This window comes from Miniopterus natalensis, chromosome 14, assembly GCF_054644295.1.
Source record: "Miniopterus natalensis isolate mMinNat1 chromosome 14, mMinNat1.hap1, whole genome shotgun sequence".
NCBI classification, from domain to species: Eukaryota; Metazoa; Chordata; class Mammalia; order Chiroptera; family Miniopteridae; genus Miniopterus; species Miniopterus natalensis.
The window spans coordinates 39,165,597-39,183,986 of record NC_142094.1 but is presented as its reverse complement, the minus strand read 5'-3'; the positions used below and the strand labels follow the sequence as shown (position 1 = coordinate 39,183,986).

The 18,390-nt window shown below is 46.6% G+C and overlaps 1 protein-coding gene across 1 annotated transcript in view; it reads left to right on the top strand.

Moving 5' to 3' along the window:
- PDLIM1 (PDZ and LIM domain 1) overlaps nt 1-10,328 on the top strand; it is a 36,124-nt gene extending 25,796 nt beyond the window's left edge. Inside the window, exons 5-7 of the mRNA XM_087824461.1 lie at nt 3,889-4,040; nt 9,251-9,368; nt 9,805-10,328. Coding sequence (XP_087680587.1) covers nt 3,889-4,040; nt 9,251-9,368; nt 9,805-9,991 — 457 coding nt within the window. The 3' untranslated portion in view covers nt 9,992-10,328. The remainder of the gene's footprint in view (nt 1-3,888; nt 4,041-9,250; nt 9,369-9,804) is intronic.
- Nucleotides 10,329-18,390: the final 8,062 nt, after the last annotated feature.

Genomic DNA, 18,390 nt, shown 5'->3' with positions numbered 1-18,390 from the left:
TGATATGCACATTGCTGTGTGACAGAACTTATTCATCTTACAAAAGTAGAACTCTGTACCTGTTGAATAACTCCCTCTTTTGCCCTCCCCCCAGCCTCTGGCAACCACCGTTCTACTTTCTAACAACATTAATTTTTTTTCTATCCATGAATATGGATGTCTTTCCATTTATTTGTGCCTTTGCTGTGCTGATCCAGCTCCCATGGGTGTGCTCTCTGTTCTCTTCGACATTCTCACCTTCACCCTGGCTGCTCCTTTGGCTGGAGCAGGCCTGTGTGTCACATAAGGTCTGCAGGCTCAGCCTCCGAAATCCTCCCCTGGAAGACCAGGTCAAAGGGAGTTTCTTCTTAAGTTCTAAAGATCACTGGCATCCTTAAATGCCTGGCTATGTCAGCCACCTCCACAGGCTGGGAGTGGCCTGTCTGCAATATCCCTGGGGAGACAGGCCTAAAAGAGTAGGAAAAAATATTAAACATTCAGGTAACTGGTGTATATTCAGCACCAAGTATGACTCAGGAAGAAACTAGAGCTAGGAAACACAAAGAGTGTAATGTACAGTTTACTCCAAAGGAGTTGAATTTGATTAAACTGTTGTATTCTGTTACCACAATTGTAAAGAATGGGTTTAGAAGAACGTAGGGACTCGGCATCCCACCCTCACAAGTTTTCCTCCTGGTGACTCAGTCATGCATATTACATTTTTTGAAAGCTTATCGCTGTAGAATTCTTTCCTTTGTTGCTGTTACTATATATGAAAATGACAGTGCTATTTTTTTTTTTTTTGCTCCATTTTTAATGCGTATTTTTGTCCTAGAATTATTTTTTTAACATATTGTGGTATCATTTACGAATATCTTAGTGTCTGGTGTCTAAGACTTAGACTTTGTGTCTTAGGATATTGTTTCTCAATTAGGTGTATATAAGTGCTTCAAATAAAGTAATGGATATTGGAAGTGCTTTATAAGTGGTAGAAAGATATTACCATTATTTGAGAAAATGGGAAATTGTTTTCCTTTTTTTAAAAAATATGTTTTTATTAATTCCAGAGAGAGGAAGGGAGAGGGAGAGAGGGAAACATCAATGATGAGAGAGTCATTGACTGGCTGCCTCCTGCACGCCCCCGACTGGGGATCGAGCCCCCAACCCAGGCATGTGCCCTGACCAGGAATCAGACCACAATCTCCTGGATCATAGGTCAATGCTCAACCGCTGAGCCACACCGGCCTGGCTGTTTTCCTTTTTTAAAATCATGGAAATACTTTGCAAGACTGTTTGCTGGGAGAATATGTGATGAGCTTGTGGTTTGGGCTCCTTCGTTTTTAGCCGTCCCTCAGCGGCTTCCAGACATAACAACATACACCCAAGAAGGGGAAAAATTCTCCCCAAGCACATTCCATGGTCTGATCTTGATTTTAAAATAGTTCTAAGTTTAATAGAAAAAAGATTCATCAAAAGTAATGTAACACATTTATTATAGGGCAAGCTCAGAACTCAAGACCCAAAGAAAGAGTGAGACATAGAACTCAAGCGACGGGGCCAAGTAGGTGGGCCAGAGGAAGGCGTGGCTCCTGGTTAAAGCTACTCTTCAAGGTGGCCCATCGCCTGCCCGGGAGGCTCCCACAGCTCCCTGTGGGTGGGAGGGGCCGGCGAAGGCAGGGACTGTTGCCGCCAGCATGAGTGACCAGCTGATGAGTCTTTTCTTAAATTTTGGCCTTGCCTGGCAGCGGGGAAGCGTATGTCACTCCTTGAGGGCTTGGTCCTCTTATCAGGAGAACCTGACTGTATGCAAAGGGAAAACCTGGAGCTCCAGTGATGCAGGTGATGCTGCGGACTTGAGTATATCAGGTGCCCTAGGAGGCTGACTGAGAGGGAGAGGAAGAGGTAATGGGAGAATTACACAGGGGAAGCCTATACCTCAGTTTTCTTTTTAAGTGGAATGTGAAATAACTACACATGGGTGGGAAATGAGTGAGTAAGCATAATCAGTGTAATTCATTTGCGTGGGTAACCGTATCTCCAGCCCTCAGGACAGGGTGGTTAGATTCTCACTGAGAAACTGTTGGAAGGCACTGCCTGCATCCTTACACCTGGGAGGCAGCCTGGCGGGCTGCGTGGCTTGTAGTTTATTATCCAAAAATGACAGCTCATTTGCATACAAACCTACCTGTCTGCGTGGATAAATTGCACCACCTTCTGGTATTTGCTCTTTGGCTTCTGGGCACACTGTCCCTCTTCCTTAGGGGGTGGTGGCTTCTGAAAAAGCATGTGAGGCTGAGAGGCAGGAGGTGATCTGGGCCCAGGAGTCTGGGCTGCCCATTTCCCTGGCACAGTTCTGGGAGATTGCACTGCCCTACAGGACCCCTGTGACCCCACAGAAGCAGGAAGAGGGCACAGCAAGGAGAGAGGGACTTGGATCCACTTGGCAATTTTGATTCACTTCTCTGAAACCTGCTGGGCCCTGATGCTGTGCCAGGCACTGATCCAGAGCTGGGAACATGGTGGTGAACAGACTTTCTGGGGTGGGGGACAGACAACTGCAAGTATAATCCATGGGGAGAGAGGAGAAAACATGGAGAAAGATGCAGATGAGTAGAGGAGTAGAGTGATGGGGTGGATGGGCTGTTGTAAGTGGAGGGTCAGGGAGCCCTCTATGCAGAGCGACATCTAAGCAGAGACCTGAATGAAGTGTGGGAGCTGAGGGAGCAGTGAGTGCAAAGGCTCTGAGGCTCTGGGTTCCAGAAGCAGCCTGAAGCCGGTCTGACTAGAGCCGGGTGAGCCAGGGGTGGCCGGCAATGTGTTCAGAGCAGAAAACAGAGCCACATGGTGTAGGGCCTTTCTACTTTGTAATGAATATTTACTCCAAAGGAGATGAATTTGATTAAACTTGTATTTTGTTATTAAAACTGTAAATATTTGGTTCTAAGTCGGATGAGAACACTTTGAGCTACATTTCAACAGTCTGATTAATGTGTTTAAAATACCACTGTGGCTTCTGGTTGGACACAAGACTAGGGACAAGGTGCAGAGCAGGTCAGTTGTGTTGTTACACGTAGGCGTGGCTTTGACACTTGGTGGAAGTGGGGTTGCTGATGACGCCCAGAAGGGACTGGAGTCTCTCTCTCTGTCATTCCTCCAAGGCTTCTTCCCTGGAAAATGGACCCTGGGGGTAGGAGCCCCCGGCTCTGCCCGTCTCATCCTGTCTGGGCAACCCAGGAGACGCGGAAGGCGTGGGACAGGCAAGGCCTGGCCTGCTCAGTTCCTGGGCCTGCGCTGAGGCCTCTGCCCCCTCCTTGCAGCGGAACGGAACTTTACAGTTTACAAAGCACTTGCATTTTTCATCCTCACTGCCAGCCAGCCCTGTGGAACGGGCAGGGCAGATGCTGTCATCCTGTGTTGTGGGCGAGGAGACCAGAGGTCCTTGCATGAGTCCGGTGTCCTCAGGAATCAAGGGCACTGCAATCCCTGCTCTGTGAAGGGAACACACGTGGCATGTACTGAGGGGATCCCGCTGGGGTTTTAGTGGTCAGGTCATGGTTGACGTTTTTTCCTGTTTCTAAATTTTTTTGGGGCATAATGTTGTTTATGTAATTTAGAAAGAAGCAAAGCATTCCCATTCCATGGGATTAGGCCAAAAAGTAATTGAGTGACTAAAACTGTTTTGAAAAATAGCTTCTGACTGCAGTGAAGCATCAGCCAGCGCTGGCTCCGGCACCTCACAGTATTGGCAGGAGGGCTGTGGCAGAGTCCAGAGAGGGCTTCCTCCTTCAGGATCATGTCCACCCTCCCTGTGGTTCAGGGGTGTCCTTCTTTGGAAGGGGATGCCTGGGGAGGTGTAGTTGGTTTTTAACTTCTCACATGTCTTAATGAATTTCCAAACTTTCTTTACAGCTTAGAGCCTTCTCAGTCTCCAAGTGGACTCGTCATCAGCAAAGAATCCGAAGTTTACAAGATGCTTCAGGAGAAACAGGAGTTAAATGAGCCCCCAAAACAGTCCACTTCATTTCTGGTGTTGCAGGAAATCCTGGAATCTGAGGAGAAAGGTAATCAGCTGTGCGGGTGGCGAGAGGCTCTTGTTCCAGGCCCTTGGTGAGGGTCAATCATTATTGAAACAAAGGTCACCACAGCCCCACCCCCACCCCCCGCTGCAGAAGGCTTGGCTTTTAAATTGCTAAAAGCTGGGAGAGGGAAAGAGAGTGAGAATGGGTAGGAGTGAGCTCGCACCACACCTGGCCCAGCTGCTTCCGGCCACACGAGCCTTGGGAGGCCGAGATCTGAGATCGCGGTGAGCTTGACCGTTGTGCGACTCTGTTGGTCTGTGCCTTGGCCTTTGTGTGGTTTGCGCCCACATTGCCACACTTCTGTGGCGGTTGACATGTGTGAGTGGGTGAAGACCACGATGATGACAAGCAGAATGTAAATGAATCAGTGGCACAGTGAAGCCAGGCGCTGGGCTTTCTCTTCCGGGCCTGCCTTTGTTCTTGCTCTAGGGCTGTTCGCCTCCTGAGAGCCACACCCTCCCCATGTGACCTTCCAAAAGTCTCTGAGCCTTTCCAGGCCTGTTTTCTCATCTGCCAGTCAGGGATCCAAATCCTTCCCTCTCAGATTGGTGTGAGGGTCCAATGTTTTAAACTGCAGCAAATGCCCATCGCCGTGACTAGCACATAGTAGGTGCTTCATAACTATTATGAGGTTTGAAACCCCATCCAGAGGCTCCAGGCCAGCCTTCGCTTGTCCAGGGTGTGAGCTCGTGCCCGAGGCACTGAGGGCCACTTGTGTGGCTCTGCAGTCTCAGGAGATAGTCCTTGCATTGTATACATCACTTACTGTGCATTTATTATTATAATTTTCAAGTGGTGAGCAGTAAAATTATCTTAATTGAACGTCCACAGTATATTGTGAGAAACTGTTGGTTGGTGGGCGTGTTGAAAAAGGGGGATGCTTTTTTCCATTCTCACAAAGGAGACCTACGAGGAGTAATTCTCAGGCTCCCCAACTCCCAGGTGGTTATTCCTAAGGCCTTTCGATTCTCGTGAGCGGCCTAGCTAGGAATGCCTTCTCTGCAGAGTTGGGATTTGCTCCCCTTCTTGGCCTCTGAAGCCCAGGCCTGCAGACTCTGCCGTTGTCCCTTTCTCTGAGATAGGTACCTCACAGGAGTCCTGCTTTCCACCTCTCACTTCTCCTCTCTCCAGTGTCCTGCCAGTGAGATTGTCGGTGCTCCTGGGAGGGACACCTGGTGCTTCCTTAGGAGACCTGCTTCAGCCTAGCTCCAGAGGAGTTGACATGTTTGCTCAAGGCAGCCAGTGAGGATCAGAGCAGAGTGTCCCCTGGAAGAGTAACCCCCCTCCTGCTGGGAGTCCTTCCTGAGCTGAAAGTTCCCTACTAAACACCCCCAACACCCAGGCTTCCTCCCCATTTGGGTGGGTTCTTTAGAGAAATTGGCAATTTACAAGCACAGGAAATTAGGAAAAAAGTTCTTTTATGCTAAAAGGATATTGTTTTACCAGTAATTTCCCCTTTTGCTTGGAGTACCTGTGGAGCTGGGAAGTAATGAACCCAACTCTGTATTAAGTCCCACTATCAGGCCCATGTGGCAAATGACTTGGGGGGCCAGCCCTGGAGGATGACAATTTTATCAAAACATGTGAGAAACCACATCTTGTTCTGGGTAAGTGAAGAACCCTTCAATTAAGAGAGAAAAAGTCAGCCATTCCAGCCCAAACTAGGACCTTGACAGATACCACAGAGCTCATCGAGTCGCATGCCCGCGTGTCAGACAAAAGGGCCTGAAGTCCAGGATCACTGAGCTGCCCTGAGGTGGCAGCACCCTGCTCATTGAGAGCTGGACTCCTGCCACCCTGTGCTCCATCTACAAGGCCTGTGGCTTTTGTTCTCAAGGTTACCTCATGGTCCTTGTTGGCAGCTGGTGCTCTAGCCTGCATGCCCCCTTCCAGGCACCAGGAAGGAAGAAGTGGGGGGGATGGCTAATTGGGGAGTCCCCCTTCCAGATGAGCCAGCTTTCTCATTCCCAGAAGTCCCACATTATTATTCCATCTACATTTTGACCAGAATGAATCACATGGTTATATCTAGTTCCAAGAGAGTCTGGGAATGATGGTTTTCCCCCCTGGGCTGAATATCTTCTTGCCCCAAAGGAAATAAAAATTTTGCTAAAAAAACAAGAGGGAGATAATGGATTTTTTTAAAATTTATTTTTTATTGATTTTAGAAGGGGAAAGGAGAGAGAGAGAGAAACATCATCTGTTGCCTGCCACATATGCCCCGACCGGGTAGCGAATCCGAAATCTGTATGTGCCCTGACTGGGAATCGAACCCGCCACCTTTTGGTGCATGGGACGCTCCAACCAACTGAGCCACCCTGCCAGGGCAGATATGGGATCTTATAGTCTCTCCCTTATCCCTTAATATGTCCTGGCATTAAATTTTTACTGAATGAAACAGTATATATTCCAACCTAAACACCCCCCACCCGCAGAAGGCACTCGGAGGGAGGAGCGGGGCACAGGGGCCTGGCTTCATTTGAGATGCGGTGGCCGAAGCTCAGGCACAGCGTCCGCTACACCGTAAACACCCAGTGAGGGCTACTGTCCTCCGAGGAGGGCTCTGGTTCGTAAAGCAGCACTGCCTGGTAGGAAAGACACTGGCACCCAGGACCCGCCTGTGACCCTCCATGAGACCTCGAGCAAGTTGCTCGTCCCTCCAAGCCCTGTTTCCACACACATCCGGGGAAGCTGCTGATGGCCGCGTCACGGGCGGTTTAAAGCATCAAGGGAAACGGCAGGTGGGCCAGGTGCCTGGTTCACAGCGAGGCCCCCGAGGCTTTGCAGCAGGGTTTGGTGATAATCTCCAAGGACTCTGTGTGGCTCTTCTCATTTTGAAGTATACAGTCCAGAGGCATTAAGTACATTCGTATTGCTGTGCTACAGTCACCCCCATTCATCACAGAACTCCTCACCTTGCAAAACGGAAACTGCACCCACGAAACACTACCTCCTCCTTGCCCGCGCCCCAGCTCCTGGAAACCACCATTCTGCTTTCTGTTTGCTAGAATATGATTACGTCAGCAGCTTCGTATGAATGGAACCGTATTTGTCATTCTGTGACAGGCTAATTTCACTCAGCATAATGTCCTCAAGGTTCATTCGTGTTGCAGCATGTGTCAGAGGGTCCTTTCTAAGGCTGAACATGTGATATGTATATACCTCATCTTTTTTATCCACTCGTTTGTCCACTGAAGGAGACTTTTAATGAGAGGAAACTTGGAAGGAGACACCATGGGCAGAGAACCCACAGAAAAATCACAGAGGCTCTGAGCTAAGAAACCTAGACTCGCTCATTAAGTATCGAGGCTCGTTATGGCTGATGCCTGGGGTTCCAGGAGAATCCTCGGGTGGTCTGGCCTCAGATCCTGGGGGAACACCAGGTGCTAGGTTAAGGACCATGAATTTGATTGTATAGACCATGTGCAGCCATGGAAGGTTGTTGAGCAGTGAAGTGACAGAAAGCTGTGCTTGACTCACTTTTACTTTTTCTCCAGAAAGCTTTGAGATGCAAGGTTCACTGGAAGAAGGAAAAATTGGAAATTTTTGTAGTTCCCCAGAGTCCTAAGGGAGCTGGTATTTTTACTGTGTTATTTTAGAGGGCAGTAAAATAAAATTTCTTTTGAGTTTGCAGTGTTGGCTGAGTGAGGGAGAGAAGAAAATCATGCCAGCAAGTGGCGCTGCAGGGCTGAACAAGCTGTAGCCAGGATGGCTTTCTCCAGCTGCTCCTGCTGTGCCCAATTTTGAGTTTCCTTTTTTTTTTTTTTTTTAAATAATATGTTTTTATTGATTTCAGAGAGAGGAAGGGAGAGGGGGAGAGAGGTAGAAACATCAGTGATGAGAGAGAATTATTCATCAGCTGCCTCCTGCATGCCTCCTTCTGGAGATTGAGGCTGAAATCCAGGCATGCGCCCTGACCGGGAATTGAACCAATGACCTCTTGGTTCATGGGTCTTCACTCTACCACTGAGCAACACTGGCTGGGTGAAATGCATATTCTTGGGCCCTACTGCAGGCCTGCTGAATCAGAAACTGGGGTGAGCCCAGGCATCTGTGTTTTAATAAGCCCTCCTGGTGATTCTGATATACAGTAAAGTTTGAGAACATTTGTTTTAGTCTAAAGAAGTGGGTTTTAACCAGGGGTATAGGACAGGATCTCCTGGGGCCCCTGCACCCACAGGTGCTCACTCAGCAGGCCTGGAGTAGAGCCTGGTCTGGGAATTTTGTGAAATCTCTCCTGGTGCCTATTCGGAACCACCGTTATAGAGCCTTCTGTAGCTTCTTGGGCCAAAGCATGTTGGACCACGGTAGGCACTGTCATACATTTGTCATGACATTTCATCAATCATTTCCAGGTATTTACTGAGCCTCTGTTATTTGCTAAGCCTCATGCTAAGCTCTGTGGAATATTGAAAAGTATTTAAAACAGAGCTCTGGTGCTCTATTAATTTGCAGTCTGGACAGATGTGTGTGTAGCTGATAAACATAAGGCAACTAGGGCACATCATAGTAAAGAAATAAGTGATGTGGGAACAAAACCAGCCAAATATATAGCAGTAATAGTAAACTTGGGAGCTTACCATTATTAATAGCTGCCACAACAAAGGGCTCTGAAGACGTGATAAACTGGGCTGTGCTCCATTCACCTCCCAGCAACTAGGAGCTTGTTTTATCAGCACAAAGCTGACTTCCAGAAGGCGGCTTACTGTGCTCGGTGGCAGGTGATTTTCCTCTGACTGCTTGTATTGAGCTGTACTGTAGTGATTTTGTTTTGTGAATTGAATTTCTTTCCGCATCTAATACAGTCTTTCAGTGATCAGGTAATGTTTTTATTTATTTTTCTATCTAAGGCCTTTTTAAGTTCCCTTATCACTGTTTGCATGTATTTAATCAGAATGTAATGTGTGTTTTGAGGGCTGACCACTTTCCAGGTACTGTGGGGAGGGGGGGGCTATCTTTTTATGCCACTGTGAAGGGAAGAAAAAAATGATCTCTTTTATAGAAAAAGAAATGGGAACCAGAGAAGTTAAGTAACTTGCCCAGGATCACACAGCAGAGTAGGGTCTGTTTGACTCCATTGCCCACGACCTTGCAGGAACATACATATAAATGTCTCTGAAAGAATGAATGATACTTACGCAGTCCTGCAACCCTGCCCTTCCTGACCAACCCAAGTGTTTTCCTCATTTTAGGGGATCCCAACAAGCCCTCGGGATTCAGAAGTGTTAAGGCTCCGGTCACCAAAGTGGCTGCATCGATTGGAAATGCCCAGAAGTTGCCCATGTGTGACAAATGTGGCACCGGCATTGTGTGAGTATCTGCCTTCCCCAGGCAATGGGGGCCCTGCATGTTGAGTAAACCATGAAAATATGGAAAGTGCTGAATGTTGCACATTTCGAGTGTGATGGGAAAAAAACCCTACCTGGAAAAGGGAGCAGAGAGGCCAGGTAGGTTCCGTGTCCCAGAGCCAGGTGGTGAAGGTTTTCCTTGGCCATGGAACCCTTAGGGTTTGAACACGTAAAACCAAACCAGAAGAAGCAGGGCCACTCTGCTGAAGAGGGAGAGACTTCTGGAAGGTTTCAAGAGGAATGTCTCTGGACCCCAGGAATGGGAGGCCCCCTTATCAATGGAGGCCAGTTGGGAGGCCCTCATCTGCCTTTTGATGGGCCTCTGGGGAGGAGCCCCTGGCCCAGGCGCCACCTTCGTGTGCTCGTGACTAACGGAGCCACTTTCCCCCTTTCTGCAGCGGCGTGTTCGTGAAGCTGCGGGACCATCACCGCCACCCCGAGTGTTACGTGTGCACCGACTGTGGCACAAACCTGAAACAGAAGGGCCACTTCTTTGTGGAAGATCAGATCTACTGTGAAAAGCATGCCCGAGAGCGGGTCACCCCACCTGAAGGCTACGACGTGGTCACTGTGTTCCCCAAGTGAACCGGCAGATCCTCGCCGAACACTGTTCTTGCTGCCACCTGTCTCTCAACGCCTGGCCCTCTCCCGTCTTGGAAGCTCCTGCTTCCTTCGGTTTGATTCCTGCTCAGTAAACGTTGCGGCCCCTGCCTTTGCTAACTGACTCCACTGCTGCGTGATGCCTGCTTTTATAACAGGAGGAAGATGGCTCTGCTCAGTGTCCCCCTGCCGACATCTCTCTGTCTTCTCTTCACCTCAGTTCATCTCTGCTGCAAACGGACATCAGCCAAATTTGAACCAAACTGAATTTAATGTGTCTGCCATTGATTTTGTTTTTACTCAATAAATTTAAAGACTGTAAGGCAGTGTGGTGTCCTTTATCATTTGACTATGTGCCCTAGCTCCTATCTCAAGCCAGATGCAATTTATTTTTCCTTTTTTTTTTTTTAATGTCTTTATTGATTTCAGAGAGAAGAAGGGAGCGGGGGAGAGAGAGAGATAGAAACATCAATGATGAGAGAGTCATTGATCAGCTGCCTCCTACATGCCCCTTACTGGGGATCGAGCCTGCACCCCAGGCATGTGCCCTGACCAGGAATCAAACCGCAGTCACCTGGATCATAGGTCGATCTTGGTTTGAGTTCCCCACATCTCTGAGATTGTCAGGCTTTTCCTCCAGGCGTGAGAAACCTGGCATCTGAAAAAGCCATGCTCTTACAGATCTTTGAAGCTTGCTCCAAATTAGCTTTCTATTGTTGGTGCTAATAGAAGATCTTTGGTTGTATTGTAATGAAATGATGTTTTCTCTCCCTGTGGCCATTCCGGGGTTTATCTGAGGAAATGAGTGCTTTCCAAATACTAGGCGGGGAGCTTTACCAGTTGGCCTTGAAATACTCCCTAATAAGCCCCTTCCCAGGCTGGTTGCTGCCATCACAGCCCCTCTTCTTTGTGAAGGGAAGCAGACCAGGAACATGGCCAGCAGCACTACGCCTGCAGATTGCTCAGGAAAATGCCAAGTGCGTCCTCACAGAAGAGACCCTAGCTGTTAGGGGGTTTTGAGTCAGACAGCTAAGGTCACCATAGATCATCTTCTGGTGACTAACCCCTCATGGAGTTTATTTCTCAGACAGTGGCACCCCCATCCCTCCAGAGATGGACTAAGCAATTTGTTAAGAGAGGTGGACAGGACAGTCCAGCCAACCTTCCTTCATCTACAAGAGCAAATCATCTGTCATTAAGCAGTGGTCACCACCGCGGGTCATAGCTTATGCCCTTTCTTGATGAAGGATAACTTGGCAGTGCTTACTGTCATAGTAAGGGCCTAGTTAGCAGAGCTAGGATTCCATCCCGCAGGTCTCTGGGACAAGAACATGCCATGTAGACATGAGCAGTTCTAATCTACAAAACCCAGAACAGTACCTTCGGGTGAGAAATTACTTCATATTAAAGCTCTGGTTTTTTTTTTTTTGGTAGGTTAAATTTCATCTGTTTCTAAGTTTTCCAAGCCCTCTGGAAGTGTGTTTCTTACATTTTAATGTGCATGGGACTCACCTGTGTATTCTGTTTAGCTGCAGGTTCGGATTCATCATCAGGTCTAAGTGAGGCTGAGGCTCTGAGTTTCCAGCTGGCTCCCAAGTGATGCTGATGCTCCGGTCTGGGCCTTACATTTTGGAGGCAAGTTGTTTAGAACACTAACTTAGCCACAGCTCAGGGGTAACGAGGCTACAATATTGCTGTTGGGCTGACCATTAGGGAATATATACCCCAATATACTTTTTAACTCAGGTATAATTATGTACAATAAAATTCATAGGTCTTTTCCTTGGAGTTTTGATTACTGTGCACACCTCAATCAAGACAGAACATTTCCATTGCCCCATAATGATCTTTATGTCCGTTCCCGGTCAATCTCCTCTTGCCCCTGATCCCACCCAAGGTAGACACAAGGTCTTCCAACTGGCCCTTCCCCGCCCTCTTGACGTCGTCAGGGTTGCAGCCATGGAGTGGATTGTTTTCCATTCTCCTTGACCTTCTCACCTTTGTCCCAGCTGCTCTTTGGGCCAGAGTCACCCTGCATGTCACATGGGTCTGCAGCCTGAGTCTCCAAAGTCCGTTGGGTTTCATGGGAACATACCTGAATTTTCTTTTTAATGTGAAATAACTACACATGGGTGGGAAATGAGTGAGTAAACATAATCAGTGTAATTCATTTGCGTGGGTAACCGTGGCTTCAGCCCTCAGGACAGGGTGGTTAGATTCTCACTGAGAAACTTGGAAGGCACTGCGTGCATCCTTACACCTGGGAGGCAGCCTGGCAGGCTGGATGGCATGTTGTGTGTTACTCATAAATGACAACTCGTTTACATTTAAACCTGCCTGTCTGCATGGATAAATTGCACCACCTCTAGTATTTGCTCTTTGGTTCCTGGGCACACTGTCCCTCTTCCCTAGGGGGTGGCAGCTTCTGAAAAAACGTGAGGCTGAGAGGCAGGAGGTGATCTGGGCCCAGGAGGCTGGGCTGCCCATTTCCCTGACAGTAATTGTAAGGACAGTGAATTAAATGCTGGTTGCTAAGCTTGACTGATATTTTGGGAAGAATGTGAGAAACGGTGAAAACTATCAAATAAAAGCTACAAGTGAAGGATAGAGGTCCATCCGAGTAGAATATAAAGAAGGCAGAATTTAAAGCTTAATTCCAGCTTTAAGCCAAGGAATTACTCATAAGAATAGCAGACTTCTAAAAATGGCGAAACTCTCAGCCTCAACGGTTCTGCTATGCCAAGGCCAGGGCTCGATTTGGGAATATGTGGGCTGGGAACAGCTGGGTCAGTGCCTCAGAAACTCTTGACCTCCACAGTTCCCTGAAACGTCGGAGCCCGCAAAAGTACCTGCTCCTCTCTGTTGAGGGCTAGTGTTGCCTTCTTGCTCAAAAGCAGTGCTGAGGCCTCTCCCCTGACCCTGGGCATGCGCTAAAGTTGGCTCTCTCACCTGCTCCCCACCCCCACCCCAAAGGAAAGGACAGCCTCTGAAAAATACATTGGGCATAAAGCTCCCTGACACCTATGGGCGCTTAACAGATTACAAAATACATTCATACCTGTTGTATTATTTGGTGAGGATCACAAAGCCTACTAATTGGCGGTTTCACAGGTTAGGACCAGGGACTCTGTGCAAATGAGAATTAGAAAGAATGTGTAAAATATGAACGCACATGTGCTGTAAGTTGTGAAGAGCCCCGTGGACCCTGCTCTGCGGAAGAATGCCTGTCGCCAAGCACTGAGGGCTTCCAGAGTATTTGTTCGAGTAGTTGGGTTATGCTAGACTTCCCTCCTCCCTTCCTCTAAATATTCTCTCGACACTATGGTGTTGAATCAATTTAGAAAGAAATAAAGCATTTCTGACCAGTGGGATTAGACCAACAAGGAACTGAATTGCCAAAGTCTTTGGCAGAAGACACTCGTTGCACTGAATCAGCAGCCTGTTTCTTTAATTGCTCACTAATTATTTTTTGTATATACAGGGTGTCCCCCAAAAGTGTATACACACTTTAACAGCTGGTAGCTCAATTTTGAAAAGGAAATAAAAGCTGCCTTTATAATTACTCAAAGTGTGTGTATACATTTTTTTGGGATGCGCTACATTTTAAGGAAAGATATACCACAGAACAATTCTGGAGTATACACAAATGCCAGGGTATAAATGTGTCTATTTTACCATCACTGCTCCCTCTTTGCTCACTGTCAATAATTTGGTTCCAGCCTCAAGACTGTTTATCTTTTCTTTCTTTTTTTAATATATTTTTATCAATTTCAGAGAGAGGAAGGGAGAGAGAGAAACATCAGTGATGAGAGAGTTATTGATCGGTTGCTTCTTGCACACCCCCTGCTGGGGATCCAGCCTGAAACCCAAGCATGTGCCTTGACCAGGAATCGAACCACGATCTCCTGGATCCTAGGCCGACGCTCAACCGCTGAGCCACGCCCGGCCGGGCAGGATTGCTTATCTTAAAACAAATTCATCTTGGATGATGGATTAAAAGTCTGGTGGTCATGACTTGTATATTGTGCTTGCCCAGGCAAGGGCCTGGACTCACTCACACAACGGCTCTGATCGTTGTTTGCTTTCCAAATTGTCCCTTCACTCTCTTTTTTCTTTTTTTCACTCATTCTTCAGTCTAAGTGAGTGAAGAGATGGAGTGAAAGTCAGTTTTAGCCTGACTACCATAATACTCTTACTTTATAGGTGCACATCTCCAAAAGAAACTTTCTTATTCCTTATATATTCATCTATAAGGTAAAGGAGTTGAGCTGAATTACGGTCGAATTTTAAAACATACACCAACCCCGTTGCGTTTCGGCCATGGCAATACCCTGAAGTTCCACGAGGTGGCGCGCTTTCCCATTCCTGCGAGACGGAGCGCAGAAACGGGGGCCTGAGTGGATCCCTGGCCTAGAAATTCCGTTTGCTTTTTTTGCTCCATTGAAACAAGAAAACAAGACGTTTTCTTCCTCCCCCTTTCCTTACCTATTTTTGTAGTTTGAAAAGAAAACAAACAAAATATCTTATTTTACTTTTTTAAATAAAAAGATGGAAATAAACTTGCTTTTAGTAATTTCTACTCATTTTTCTTAGTTTTTCTTCTAGAGCAATTATGGACTTTTTCTTTCTGACTTGACATCTTTCAGGTATCTGGCTCCGTTCTCTCTCTCTCTCTTTGTTCTTCTCCTGGGACCTACACTCAATTATTTCAACTTCTCAATATATAAAAGGGTTCCCCCTGTTCTTTTTATATCAATGCTTAATTACCTGCAGGCTTTGCAAACAGCTCTCTCAAGGCTGCACACTCTGCCCCCAGGGGAGGCCAGTGGTGGGAGTCCGGCTAGGGACAGTAGGAGCTCAGCTGGAGACTCTAGCTCCAAGTATGCACCCTGCAGCGGGGGTTAGCTGGGTGGGGGTGGGGGTCTTGGGCTGGCCTCTTGCTTTCACACAGCTGAGAGGCCTGAGCTGGCTTCTGGTGTGGTTTTCAGATTCCAGGTGGGGTGGGGGCAGGAAATGGGGAGAGACTCCAGCGGCTGGCATCAGTGAATGTGAATACCTGTGGAGCAAAAGCTGGTGTAATCTGCAGAGGGTCCAAAGTAGCTGAGCTGGCTATGTTGTTTTTGGCAGCGCTGAAATCTCCTGGGTCTGTTTGCTGAGCAGGTCACTGTGAACTGCGACCACTCCCGATGGTGGCTGCTGTTAGTGGCCCCTGCTTTTCTTCCTGGCTCTTAGCCATCTCATGCATCTCAGCTTTGCTGGTCTGGGTGGGCTGAGCCTGAAGCAGGACCTTTCATGCAATGATCTGAAAGGATGGAGAAGCCAGGTGCTCACTCCTCTCTTCCTCTCCTGGTGAGGGGAACCCTCTAGCTGGAAGTTCCCTCTTGAACAACGCTGGCATGGGGCGTAAGGTGATTTTTAACATGCACGTCTGCCTGTCCTCTACCTACTCACAAATCAGAATCCTGGACAGCATGCCTAGAAAGTAGATTCTTTCCCATATATTTCCATATATTTTTGTTAAGGATTTTGATGGTCAATAAGAGCAAGGGAAAAGAGACTATGTGTCTTGGATTAACAGTCCAGTTTCTTTTTGAGCTCCAATTGAGGGTTTCAGGTAAAAAAAGATTTTTAAAATGCTGCTTCCTAACCTCTGATGTCCCTACCATCGAGGGTAAGACAGGTTATCACAAACTTTCATAACCTTGAAGACAGCTCATGTTTGTGCAGAAGAGAATTAAAATTTTAAAGTAAATGTCTTCTACACTCAATATTATGTTTAAAATTTCTTTAGATCCAGGTGATTTTAAAAATCTTATATTGAAGGAAACAAAGGCCCTTCAACTAGCCCCTCTGATATTAACCCGCTGTGTGACTAGATGCAAAGCTCTTTGCCTCTCTGAGCCATTATTGCATTGCTCTTCAGATAAGGAACTAAGGAATCTCAATAGATGATTTCCAAGATCTGTTCCAGCTCAATTATTCCTACATTGTCTTCCTTCTATGAAGGGAAAAATGGTCAAGCTTATGAACCCCCAGAAAGGTTGCATAGACAGAGCTAAAACACAAGTTTCTTAGGCCAAGGGATGGCTCTGAAGAGAGACAGAGAGAGAAAGAATTTTTCAAAAATATATAAACTGCCCAGCCGGGCATGGCTCAGCAGTTGAGTGTCGACCTAGGATCCAGGCGATCAGGGTTCGATTCCCAGTCAGGGCACATGCCCGGGTTGCGGGCTGCAGCCGATCAATGACTCTCTCTTCATTGATGTTTCTCTCTCTCCCTCTCCCTTCCTCTCTCTGAAATCAATAAAGATATATTTTTTTAAAAAACAAAAATATATAAACTGTTTTAAAATCTCCTCTACTCCCAGGACCAGAGATGTCCTGAGGCAGTGTACGTCAGCTGCAGGATTGGACAGCTAATGACTGTATTTCTTTAAAATCAAGTTATTTGACTCTTTGAACCCTGGCCTCCTGGAATTCTAAAGATTACAAAGGGACAAACTTTTCTGAACTCTCGTTTTTATTTATCCATGGTAAATTTTAAACCAGATATTTGCTGAAGTGAGACTGCAAGATAGATGATAATTACTCAACAAGTGTTTGTGAAATATGTTTAAATTCAAATATTTTTCACTGCAGAGTTCACGAGTTATGAAACTGGAGCTGGGGTTCTTACCCTGCCTTAGAAGGTAAAATTTGGGCAAATGCTTCCAGTCCTGATTCTAATTATCCTCACCTGTAAAATGAATAAAAATATCTATCTCGTGGGTTGATTATGAGATTCAAATAATAAGATATTCACAAAAGTGCTTCATAAACTTCACAGAATTCTACAAATAAAAAGACTTTTTTTTTTTAATTAAAGAGAGCAATTTATTTTCTTTTAAAACACTTTAAGACTCTAGGCACTTTATTTAAAAATGTAATAGTGGTTTTACAGAAATCTGTTTTTAAACAGATCTTTTATGTGGTATAAGTGGAATTTTAATTTTATTAGTTGCTGATCTAAATATATTGTTCTTGTCTATGGAATCTAGATATGGTGGTCTTCCAGACTGGGATTTTTATTTTATTTTAATATATCTTTATTGATTTCAGAGAGAGGAAGGGAGAGGGAGAAAGAGAGATAGAAACATCAATGATGCGAGTCATTGATTGGCTGCCTCCTGCACGCCCCCTCCTGGGAATTGAGCCCAAAACCCAGGCATGTGCCCTGACCCAGAATGGAACCAAGATCGATGACCTGCTGCTGAGCCACGCCCCGGCCGGGCCAGACTGAGGTCTGTTTGATGTTCGCGCCCCACCAGGTAACTGCTTAGCAGGTTTGCTTCTGCGCTGCACGCCTGGAGGGCGCTGCCTCTCTCAGGGCCCCTGCCGACTCCTCCAGGCTGCCCTCCTGCAGCAGGCTGCCAGGAGACCGCAGCCCTGGGAGTCCTGTGTTGCATCACATCTCCACGGCTCCTAAATGGGTATTTCTTCCCCCCTGGGCTGCTGTCGTATGGGCACTCATTTCTTCTTTTCTCAAGTTACAATTGGGATATGTGATGTGTCAGATGTCCTAGGTTCAAATGCCAGCCCTACCCTCTATTAACTGGGCAGGGAGGTTGTACCTGTGTTGACTCGGCATCTCCTTTGAGAATAAGTGGTGTCGGAACTCCTGACATAGAGAAGGGCCCTGCCAAGAGAGCGGGGCTATCTCTACTCTAAGAGGAGCTCCCTAGCCCTTCCTTGTTACCCTGCCTCCCCTCTGACATTGGTTCTGGCCTTTTGCTGCATTTTCTGGGAACAGGCACTAAGAGAGTGCTTCTTCCTTCTGCACAGATGATGCATTTTGATATGAGATCTTCTCTTTCACCATTTGTCAAGCTTATGAAGCTTAGCCCTTTGAAAATTTGTTAGCTTTCAATTTCACTATTAAACTGTGGCCATCTCTGAAGAAGTGAGGTTTTTTTTTTAGTTGGAATTTCCAACTGAAACTTAGTTTAAAACTTAGATATTTCTTTATACTAAGGTGACTGCTTTTAAAGGTTAAATTTATTGGGGTAACATTGTTTAATAACCTTGTATAAATTTCAGGTATACAACTTTAAAATAACACATCCGTGTATTGCGTGCTCACCACCCAAAGCCTGGTCTCCTTCCGTCACCATATATTTGACCCCCTTTACTTTCTTCATCTTCCCCGCACCCCCTTCCCCTCTGGTAACCACAATTCTGTCGCCTGTATCTGTGAGTCTTTTTCCTGCTGTCTTGTCTCTACCAGCAGGCCAAAGTACACCGGAGATAAAACAATATCCAAAAGTTCAGAGACTTGGTGCATGATGGGAGGTCAGTTTGTATTTAGTATTTATACAATCTTTGGGTTATGAACCTTCAGTTGCACTG